Consider the following 12,241-nt stretch of genomic DNA (forward strand, 5'->3'; position numbering starts at 1 on the left):
ATGCACACATTATTCAGGATGCTAGCTCAAATCCTGGTGACCACCGTCCGCATCACATTAGTGTATACTTGTAAACAGAATGCAAGCAGGCTTTCTTAGAACGTGATTTACCTCTCAGAAGCCCTTTTTATTCTGGAACTGACACTAAGATTTGATATATTAAAGTAAGAAGCTGTACAGACAACAAGTAATGTAGCAGAAAAAATGCCATGGAAACAAGACTTTAGGCTGCAAAGTCTTATCAGTCAAAGCTTGAATGTTCTCACATGTCCCGTAATCCTACTCAGCAATTAATAAACAGCAAGTCTATGTGATTCCCTGGTGGTCCAGAGGTGAAGCTTTAAGGATGAACCATACCTGGTTCTCCTCCAGCTGGGGACCGGTCATAATGATCTTTCTGCCCTAATTTCCAGTTATCTCGTAACTATGTGTTGTCTAATAAAGGCATGCCTAGATATATACCTTGAAAAGCACAGCACGGATAATAATTGGTCATTCCAATAGCAGCAGGATCAACCTATGTATGATCTACTGTGTACAAACAATGAAAAAAAAATGTTCTAAATACTATCAGGTCATTTGTGAAAATGATACCTGATAAAAATTGCAGTGGTGTATTTGCCAGCCATTATGAACCAAATGACCAACAAATGTGTTTTATTAACACATTGTACTGTCGAAAAAGTGGTCTCCAAAGATATACACATCTATAGAAGAAATAAGAAAAACTATGAGCTATTGGAAACCAGGAATATAGATGCTAATAATCCAGCCCTCTGAGCCTATTATCTGCTCAGGCTAACCAATTTAGATTTCACCCACCAGGACCTCCCCCATCCATCTGTCAGCGTGCCTTTCTTCCAGCCGAGTTTGGGGACATTTGAATGCTACACTCCATCAAGCATGTCAATTTGTAGATTACACCTCAGACAGCTCCACAAGAATTCTCCATTACCCCCACATCAAACCCCAAATTAGCCGAACAGATCAGCAGTGGAGCTCTGAGTGTCCACACTCATTTATCAACCTTGTAAATGGGGGGATATTCTTTAACCCAATGTGCAGAACTTTGACTCTAGTTGAAGTTAGTGTCCATCAAAGGCTGAGCATTCTGCCAAAATATCTGAGGAAGATACTGAACCCTTCCCAGTTGAATTTAAAGCCTTAATAGGCTTTTAAAGCAAAACCATTTGTAGTGTACCACGTGTACAACTACCACATATTTCTAAGGGAAATATATGTGCTACTTTCTCTGGATTTGTGCTCAGCTCTAGTGCTGTGCCTATCCAGAGCTGCAAAGCTGCTGGTTTCCCCCCATCAGCTTACATGTAGAAGTCAGGTGAGGTGGTTTATCTTCCTTGTGTGGTGCCCCACTTACTGTACCTCTGATACCTCCCATATAGGCAGGCATCAGACTCTTATGTAAGATTCTTCCAACTCCTATGGTTTAAGGATATTGCAAAAAAAGCGTAGGTTGAATGGTTTTAGACACTTTTTGCTTCTCCTTGGATCCTTGTTTCTCTGTGAAAGGGGATCTGTTTGCTCATTAGCATGATTGGTGGATGTGTCAACTACCAGCCGTTTTGAGACGGCGCCTCTCCTGAACGGTCATATGAAGGTTACTCTTCTTGGTTGGTCTTGCATGCTTTAAGGATGGGACCAGACAGGTTTCGTACATTGGGTTTTCTTTTGACATCACTAGAGTTACCGCTAAACACAGCAAAATTATAATGTAAACAGGTAAAAAACTAATTCAATTCAAAGGTTTATTGTCATAAAATATTCACAAATGTTCCAGTTCTTAGTTTCTCTTTAAGTCTTTTTGACTGATCATTTATAAAGTTTCTTAGTTGCCTTGAATTGTGTTATGTTATCAGAAAAAGAGACTTTTAGTGAATAGATTCCTTATAAATGTTGTAAAAGTAACAGAAGAGATAAGTTGACAATGACAAAAATAAACAAAAAAAAGAGAGAAAGACAGGCCCTAGGGAAATTCCTCTGAAAAACTAAAGTGCTGGAGAGATCTAGATTAAGGCACTTAGCATTTTGAACAAATGGTGTAGAGATGACTTGTTCCCAACTCCGAAAAGGGAATCCAAGATGTTTGAATATACTGAAAATATGATCAAACTGTGTAGTTAAAGGAAACCCAATGTTCATGATGAGTAAGCATAGTTAATCACTCTTCTTATCCGGACTCTTGCTTCTATAACCTATACTAGACAACAAGAGTCTTTAGCAGCATTATTCATAGTTTTATGTAGGAGGTTAAACTGACTCACTGTTAAACCAAATGCTGCTACTCACCCCTCACTCGACACTGAAGTGCAAGACAATATATTCCCTAGCTGCTCCACTGGAGTTGTTCATTGACGGGTGTAACTGAATCACATTGTGGTTGAACTTCGAGCTCTTTAGTGTGAATGTGTGAATCTTAAGAGAAGGAGCGTTGGCAAACCTTTGCTGGGTTAATAATGCTTATTAAAAAAAGATTATATGCACATGCCAATGATGGTGATAACATGTACTGTATATGCAAGCCTCTCAGAGTTTAAGGATGCATATAATTATGTCTCTCTGCATTGAAAAGGAATGTAACATGGTTGGGACACAATGGTGGTTTTGTTTCACTTGGACAAAAAATGAGAAACAATTAAAAACAAAACATAATCACATAATTTCAAACCTGAAAAGCATCCAGTTCAGACTTCAGCCTTCAGAGCATATTTGTCTCAATAACCTGTATGTTATTAACAAGGGAACTCTTGGTCTTTTGCCATCTAAAGAAAAGGAAACGTGTGATATACTCCTCACAATTGGCTTAGTTAGATTACTTGAGTTTAAAGAGGCTTTTTTTTTTCTTTCAGAATTGTAATGCCCTTGCTTTATCATTAAAACCTTCTGTAAATGAATATTGTGTATGATTCCTCATTAGTTAAATTAAATCCTCAAAGTTTTAACAAATATAACGGATGTTTCTACAGAATACACGTCTTGGCTTTGCATTCCAATTGTTTTCTATAAAGTTGGAGGTTTTTGAATGACAGCTTCATTAACACATTGTAAACATCCTTGATTAGTGTCAGTGACCTCTGATGCCTTGCTGATGAACTAACCAAATGCATTTCCCTTCTCTCTCCTTGTTTCTCTCTCGCAGGCCTACTCTGTCTATGATGAGGAAATTGGTTATTGCCAGGGTCAGTCGTTCCTCGCTGCTGTTCTCCTGCTGCATGTGAGTAAACTCATCATCCATCTGTCCACTGAGCCCGCAGTCTCATGTTCAAAAAGAGGCATCAGATTGATGACTCTATGAATACAATGTAAACGTTGTAATATCATGTAGTTGTGTTATTTAGTCTTTGTAAAGCCAGAACAACTTTTTCCTTGCACCAGGACTTTAAAAGTGAGACTCTTTGGAGCTGCCGGAATGTAACCTTGATGATACAGACTTCTTGAGTAGCAGTTAAACAAACTTTTACATGATAAACTCTTTAACAAAGAAAATATCTTAGCATTGTGCAGCTGTACCTTCACATCTCTGCATCTATGGAAACCAAGTCTAGCTTGAGCTAGGTGTAATAAAGCAGAGGCAAGACTATATAAGAGTATAAATGGAGGCAGAGAGGGAGACAGAAAGAAAATCGCTGGCTGAGCACTGTAATGAAAACACTTCATAAAAGAATGATGTTGAGGAATAGAGAGTGCGAGGAAGGTAAGGCTGAAAGCATAAGAGATTCATAGCAGAAAATGTGAAGTTGGAAACCGGAGGACAAGATCATAATTCACTTCACATATTTTCCAAGGTCATTGACATACACACACTTCTTAAAGTAACTCCTGCTCTGTAGTTCAATCCCAGTACATATTTAACTGTTGTCAGTGTTTCTTGTCTGTTCAAAAGGGGCTGCAACTCGTAAAACGTATCCGAAATCTTTATTAGGGAAGGTGTATAAAGACAGATGGAGGAGAGACAGGTGTAGATGCATGGAGGCGGGAGTCCCAATTGGAAAAGGGAAGTTTGGTTCAAATCCAAATAACAAGGGCAGCAGAGGTTAAAGACAAGGAAGATGGAGGAAGAGTAGAGAGTGAAAGAGAGGTCAAAAGGAGGTGGAGTTATTAGAAGAAATGGTAGGAGAACTATGGATGAGTTTAGTGAAGACACATTATGATGTACAGAGGAGAAGAGAGGAGACAGGAGTGGAGGAGGAAATCAGGATGAAGTTACAGAGGAGGAGGGGGAGAGATAAATGGGACAGCAGCAGTAAAAGAAAGAGAGGTTATCCAGGAGGAGGTGGAGGAGGAAGACGGGTTATAGAGGAAGAAGGGAGAGGTTATAGAGGAGATGTCAGGAATATTAATAGGGGTTCGGGTTTACCTGGAGGAGCGCATTCAGTCCCAAACATATACTGTCACTCTGATTAAATATCACCTCACTTGTGTGTGTGTGTGTGTGTGTGTGTGTGTGTGTGTGTGTGTGTGTGTGTGTGTGTGTGTGTGTGTGTGTGTGTGTGTGTGTGTGTGTGTGTGTGTGTGTGTGTGTGTGTGTGTGTGTGTGTGTGTGTGTGTGTGTGTGTGTGTGTGTGTGTGTGTGTGTGTGTGTGTGTGTGTGTGTGTGTGTGTGTGATGAGAAATAAACCCATATGCACACAGACACACACCGTTTTAAACCTACTCTCATACCACTTAGCTTCAGCACAATAAAGAATCACATGAAAACAACATTTTGCAGGCACCAATTGAATGTCATTCACACCTTTTCATTCTTCTTGTCATTCTGGTTTCATTTGGAGCCAGTCGAATAACACAGGATAATTAAATGTGTCTGTTTCTTGTTTTGAAGACTCCGTTACCATCAACTGTCATGTGGAGATCTGCACATGTTCCTGGTGGTATTAATTGTTATTCCTGTGGTGTCAGATGCCGGAGGAACAGGCCTTCTGTGTGTTGGTGAAGATCATGTATGAGTATGGCCTCAGAGCTCTCTACAAAAACAACTTTGAGGATCTTCACTGTAAGTTTTACCAGCTGGAGAAGCTGATGCAGGTTAGTGATGCAATGCTTTATAATGAATAACTTAATATGTAATCATACTGTACTACATTGCGACGGAAAGTTACCTAATGCTGTGAAGATAACCCTGAATGGAAGAACAGACAGTAGGAGGACTCGATTTCTTCACTTTTTTTTCTTTAGTTGATGTAACACCCATATACATTAAAGTTATGGCCACCAGTTTTAAGTTTTTGCTGGTCAGTTTGACTTGACCGTCACTTTAAAATACTGCAATACCCATGAGCCTTGGCATCTGGAACCACAGAAAAAAGCCAGTTGGAGACTCTTATTGGCAGTGCAGTTAAAAAACATAGCAAAAATGATTGGCAATGTTACGATACCGGTCTCAACAACCTTAATTTACACTCGATTACACCAACATTTATACTTTCTCGAGAATCCCGTGGGATTTTTTATATAATTAATGATTGAATGGAGGGTTTGTGAAATTACACATACTGGCTGCCACTAAAAAGAACAGACTAGCTGATGGTACAAATAGCCTTTCAAAATGTATTTGCATTTTCCGTTAAGCGAGGAAAATGTTATGATATTAAAAAATGTAGCCCGTGTTTCCAGGGATTGCATCATCTGAGGGGGACGACATGTTTGTCGTTGACTTGTCATGGTCACATATTATAATTATAATAGAGGACACATACTGTAGGTCTTTTTGTGTGAGACAGCATTCATTCTGTCTGTTGAGGCTGATAATCCTGCTGCTGGTTAGCTTTACTCGCACTCAGGTATTAAAGCCTAAATCCACTCACTGAGCAAAGTTTAATTGGGTCCTGAAATCCATCCAGGCCCTGCTAGCAGTCGTCTTGCAGATTCAAGTTGAACTTGGTTAGCATCGACCAAATGTAATCAATGTAAGGATGTTAGCATTGACTGCTAACTATTAGTGCACAGCTCACTATCTACTCCAGTCAAGTGTGATGTAACACGGTAAAAGTTGGTCGAAGTGGAACGCTATCTGACTAATTCAATCATTCAATCACTGTACATATATGGATGCTAACACAACACTTTAACTTCAAAGTTACAGCTGCCTTTTTTCCTCTTGTTCTCAATTCTGTAAAAAATCCAAAGAGATTCCTTGGAATGAACATTGTGAGGAAGAGAGACTATTTGCTAGTTCAAGAAAAGAACAAATGTAGAAACAGAATAATAAAATAATATGATGTGCTGCTGTTTTATTATAATAAAAGAATAGAACAGCAGCACATGGTGGGAATATAATGGTTTTGCATAATAAAGTATATTTCCCTTTTTATCTATTTACTGGAAGTTTTAACAATGTTTGCTTTGTATGAAAAATGTAGCTGGGACATGATGCTGAATTGTTTTGTTTTCTTCAACGGGCTCTTAAAAGATTGTTCAGGAAGACAGCATGATTTAATAAAGAATAAGGAAAAATTTGATGGAGTAAAATTGAAATAAAAAAGCCATATTTTCTAGTCTTGTACCTGCTCTTTTATCTGATATGTACCCTACTGCTCTTTAATTTTGCATCCACAGGAGCAGCTTCCAGACTTGTGGTCCCACTTCCAGGAGCTGAACCTGGAGGCACACATGTACGCCTCACAGTGGTTCCTCACGCTCTTCACTGCCAAGTTCCCCCTGTGCATGGTTTTCCACATCACTGACCTGCTGCTCTGTGAGGTATAACTTGGCTCACTGCACTTCTTTTTTCTTTTGAGTATATGCAGAGTGATCTAGTAGACATTGTCTAATGTGGGAAGGGTCCACATTCTAAAAAGATGAGAGGGGGATCAAGGATGTAAAACTGATCAGCTAAGAGTCGGCAAGTAGGGGGAACTTACTGCAAAGGTATACCAGCACTTATGCATCACTCTTTACCAATGTAATCAATAGAGGTGCGTATTCAGGTTTTTATAGGCTGATAATATCATGGATTTAATGACATGAGGACCATTTGACCCGATACCAATCAACGGCTCTTGTCTATAACTCCATGGCTGAATATTTAAGAATGTATATAACGATAAAGATAATAAGGGACTTTGCTTAGGAACTGGAAGTTCACCAGTTCAAGTCCCGCAAAAGACCAAGTGCTAATGCGGTGTCCCTGAGCAAGGCACCGTTCCCTGCACTGCTCCCCGGGCGCCACACTGTATATAGCCCACTGCTCCAAACACTAGGATGGGTCAAATCCAGAGTGTACATTTCCCCTCTGTGGGGACGATTAAGGGTTCCTACTTTCTTTCTTCTTATTTCGCAAGAACGTTTTTAACTGTAAAATTCTTGAGAAGTGTATTCTCCTGTTATCACAGAGGAGCTTGAATGATCAAAAGGTTAAAAAGAAACACATTGAACTCTGATAAACAGTTGTTCTATTCATTCCTACGTGAACTGTCATTATGGTGAAGATACAAAACTCTTAAAACTATAAAACAAACAAATTCTTTACCTGTTATCATCATCATCATATTTTTTAAGTTCTTTACAGTCTTTCATCGTAGTTAAAGAATAGGAAAAAAACATAATTTGTTGTTATTTATCCTCGAAATGTGGAACCATGCATCTGTGTCAGATGTGTTAGAATCACAGATCTCAAAGTAATAAGGGGCAATGAACAGAGCCTTGAGTTACACCATGCCAAGTGACTCAGCAAAATAGTGTGATCCAATGAATCAGATTGTCTTGCATATAATCCACCATGACAAAGAATCCACCAACCTTCAATGTTATGTTTGTGTCAAAAATAAATAGACACAAATGTGGAATTATCAGTGGTTTTCATAGATATTTTTTTTACATCTTTGATTTAAAAATTGTCATGATGTAAACATTAAAAGCCAAATGCCATATTTGTTTCCTCTTCTCTCTATCCTTTTCTCTATCCTTCCCTCCTTCTCTGTGTCCTCCTATTGGCCCCAGGCAGGACAATTAAAAGTTTCCCAGGTCTTTCTCACCCAATGAGCCGCATGATGAGATTCTGCTCATTAAACCAGTTCTCATCTCCTGCATCCCTCTCTGTCTGCCCCCCTCTCCATCCTCCTCTACGGCTTTTTATTGCTCCTTCCCTCTATCATGTTTCTCTTTCATTGTTTTTGTTATTGTCTTTCAACTTTTTTACTGCAGGTCTTTTTTTTTTGCTGTCTCTCACTCCATGACCCAATCTTATAATAGTTTAACCTACATCTCTGAACACTGTACCAGGTATTGTTTGTTTTGCAACCACTAACACTGTGTCAGCCATCTCTCTGAAGTCCCCTCTAATGGGGAACAGACGGCAAAGTTATACCACTGAGACCAGATCCAGAAATTTCTCAATGAGGAAGGAAGAGAAGATGTGTTTTCTGTCTTTTGATCAGCTTTTTTTATTGAGGGAATACATGGGCTTCAAAATCACAAGTTCCACTGATTTTTCGGGAGTCCCAAGGTCACAGAATTGATGTCGCATGATGTTTTTGGGGTCATAATTGAGTTGTCAGTTAATGCTTCTTTGTTTACCGGTAACTATTTTAGTGCTGCGAATCAATATCACTTATGATATGCACGTTATTTTAACACTTAACTCCTACCTTTTCTAACGCCCTGTCACATTCCCAATCCGAGTCAGGATGTCTACGTTCTGTGCATGTTTATCCCAGTTTCTCCCCTTAAATCTGTCTTGTTCAGATACACACACACACACACACACACACAAACACACAGAGAGATTATCTTACTTTCTCTCCTACACACCTTTGATCCTGCTTCAGCACTGTAGCACCATCTCGAGGCCTACACAGAAAGGTGTGTGAAAGCAGAGCACCCCCTCTCTTTTCTCTGTCTCCGGTTATTTTTAGAGCCATCCAGATATTTTTAGCTCTGTGTTGCCATGTGAACTGGTTGTCACGGAGACCAAGGAGACGGGTGTTCCCATGCAGAGCTGACATCAGCTTCACATTTTCTTTCTTTGTGTGTCAAAATAAGAAGCATTGTGTCAACAAAAGAGGGAGGGTAAAACACATAGTCACAGCAATTCATGTGCAGGCTCTAAATCAGTGAATGGAAACAAAATGTATGTATGTGATTCATATATGACGATCAATACATTACTGACTTTATCTGTTTGTTTTTTGAGGTTTTATTATCCAGTCCTTTGCTCTAATCCTCTCAGTTTTCTTGAATTTTTATCATCTCAGTAGAGATTCATTTAAAAACTGGGTACATTTATATTTCCTTGCAATAATGCTACTAATTTACAAAAATAATGTATGCTCGATTTACAGTGCAATCGCGGTTTGTATACAAATACATGCACTGTTAAAAGGTAATTATAAAAAATGATGTGTGTCAACTTTAGTACACAGTATATTCAATTAGAAAACAGATAATAAACCTGACTTATTGGCACTGATACGTAGTCTTCTGTAACAAATGTTGTATATCAGAAACATATACAGTACACTTATGCTCTTAAACTCTTAAAATTATCCTGATAGGGCGTCGTATAGCTCAGTGGGTAGAGCTGGCGGCCATATACTGGGGTTTGATCCCCATGCGGTGGACCCAGGTTCGAGTCCCTTTGCAGAGTGTCTTCCCCTCTCCCCCCATTTCTCAACTGCACTATATTAAAGGCACTGGTTTACCCCAAAAAAAAAAAAGAAAGAAGCATCCTGATAAACATGAATTGCCTAAACGTTTCTGTATATTCATATTTATTTTGTCTCTTCCAGGGATTGAACATCATTTTCAACGTAGCCCTGGCCCTGCTCAAGGTTAGTACTTACCTTTGTTTATTACCTTTTTGCATCTGTTTACATTCATGTGAATTTTAAATAAATTCATTTTAATCCTTATTTGTCATATGATGACACATTATTCATACAACATGGATTTAGGAATAAGCTAATCTGCAAACATTTTTTTTAAACTTTTGTACAATTATTCCATGTCAAAATAAAAAAATACAGTGGTGGTTATGCACAGATGTTTTGAGGAGTTTATAAGAGTTGTTATTTAGGAAAAAATGTGTGTACATCAAGTGCGTACATCATAGTTCTGAGGAAAACTGCAAAGCTTTTGGAAAGCATGACTATGCAGAAGAGGCACAGTGTGTGATGAGCTGCATTAGTACTTAAATCTAACGCATTAAAAAGAGGTCAGAGTGTCTTCGTTGGCAGGTATTGCCCTCTAGTGCTCAAATCAGAAATTGCATCAGGGAGTAAGGAGGCAGATTGTATTAATAACAAATTAGGCGGGTAGGTAAAGACTGTTTGTGTTGAATGGGATGCAGGGTGCCACAAAAGCAAGTAATACATTTCAATGTATAGTTGTATTATTATGGTGTGGCATGTGTTTTGAGCGGTGTATGTATTTGATTAATAATACAAATGTTTTTATATAGCACCCACACGCCCTCAGCTGAAGGGAACCTTATTAACAAATGCATCTACATTTTAGACATTAAGATGCAGGTAAAGTTTTTATAGAGTTCCTTCCAATGTTGAAAAATTAAAGATTGATTACTCCTAATTCAAATGTCTAAATGTACATTTTCAAAAGTAAATAAATATCTCCAAATCCAACATGTCTGGAAGGGATGTTGCCAGAGCTGAACGGTTTAGAATTACTAGTTGTTGTGTTATCAAATCTGTTTGTGGCGGGATGGATCGATCACTGCATCAAATTGCATGTCGGTGTCCCATTGGTCAATGTTAATTTGATGAGGCAGCTCTTGTGGAAGTCATGCTGAAACTTCAAGATAACTCTGTGATGAAGAGTGGGATTGCCTTGTCATGTAGTCCTTGTATTCCTTGTAAAAGAACAAAAGAAACAATCGTTTAGCATCATGTCTATTTTTTATTTGTTTTCATACGTTTTAAAGTTAAGTTTAAGATAAAAAAATAACGTTATGTTATGTTTAATCTGGAAATCATGTAACACATGGGTCATGTTAGTTGTTAACTCTTGCTTTTTCTGTTTCACTTTATTATTGCCATCCCCGGAAAACTTGACTATTAATGAAATCATAGGGAAATCGGTTATATCAATAAATTATTAAAAGGTTCATGGAGGCTGTATATGTACATGATCATCCAGTGAGAGCCATTACGGACATGAGAAGTGTTTTTTTCTTATCATAGAAGCTAATGGGAAAATAGGGGTTTGAAAATCATAAAATAATTTATCCCCAATCAAGTGTAATTTGCCATCAAAACCAGTACTTCACATTCTATTATCTGCCAGTATTGAATTGTGATCCAGTATTTAATCAAATTTTCCAACACAAACTTTTAACTCTAGGCCAGGTGTAATGATTAAAAAAAAATGTTGCAGTGATGCCTATAATATAAATACTCACTATAATAAATATACTGAACGATTTATATTTACCTAGTGCAGCTCAATCAGGTTTTGCTCTTTAAATGAATCAGACAGGGTGAATTCTAAAAAGCCCTCCTGCTCTATATCTGAGCAATAATGTATTCTGTGTCAGACACAGAAAGATTTGGTGCATGCGATGGTCGGGAATGGAGAACAAATGAGGATGTGAGGAGGGTGGAAGGGGCTTCCACTGCCTGCCTCTCATTGGCCAGGCATGACGGCATTCTCCCCTGAGGTTCCCTCCTCCCCCTTCCACCCATCCTGTTCTCTTCTCCGCTCGCATCACCCCTCCCTCCATCTGTGTTCACCTCCCTCCCTCTTCTGCTTAGCACTCGCCGTGCACATCACAACAGGAGCATAAGCTAAATCGTTAGCAATCTGGACCTGGAGGAGGGAAGCTCTTGTTTCTTTATCAAATTGTTTTCCTCCTCATCTTTTCCTCCCATTGAAGCTTCTTGTCTGCCACAGCTCTTTACGCTTTGCCACTACCTTTTCGTCTTCTGTGTTTGCTGGCAATGCAATTTGTCATGATGCTACCTCTGTTCATCACCCAGAACTCTGCAAAGGAGCCGCCCCTGCTTACTGCTAGCTGTTAGCATAACAAAGAAGAAGCAAGGGAGGCTAAGAGAGTGAAAAGGGAAAGCTGGTGGACAGGAAACGCTGTGTGTTTTCTTCGCCTCACCCCAGCTTCTGGCTACAACCATCACTCTGATAACTCAAAACATTAATGCTTACACTCATCTTTTTAGCCTTTGTTGAAGAGGCAGAAATGAGTTTCCATCCGAAGGAGCTGGCTTTCCATCTCAATATTCTACTGACTAATTAAAGACCGGATGTCTGGCTGCTG

The 12,241-nt window shown here is 38.9% G+C and overlaps 1 protein-coding gene across 2 annotated transcripts in view; it reads left to right on the forward strand.

Moving 5' to 3' along the window:
* rabgap1l (RAB GTPase activating protein 1-like) overlaps positions 1-12,241 on the forward strand; it is a 97,781-nt gene that overhangs the window by 58,535 nt on the left and 27,005 nt on the right. For both annotated transcript variants that reach the window (XM_063891259.1, XM_063891260.1), the window contains exons 15-18: positions 3,158-3,232; positions 4,918-5,043; positions 6,574-6,717; positions 9,744-9,785. In XM_063891259.1, coding sequence (XP_063747329.1) covers positions 3,158-3,232; positions 4,918-5,043; positions 6,574-6,717; positions 9,744-9,785 — 387 coding nt within the window. The remainder of the gene's footprint in view (positions 1-3,157; positions 3,233-4,917; positions 5,044-6,573; positions 6,718-9,743; positions 9,786-12,241) is intronic.

The sequence above is a fragment of the Eleginops maclovinus genome, chromosome 9 (genome assembly GCF_036324505.1).
Source record: "Eleginops maclovinus isolate JMC-PN-2008 ecotype Puerto Natales chromosome 9, JC_Emac_rtc_rv5, whole genome shotgun sequence".
Classification (NCBI taxonomy): domain Eukaryota; kingdom Metazoa; phylum Chordata; class Actinopteri; order Perciformes; family Eleginopidae; genus Eleginops; species Eleginops maclovinus.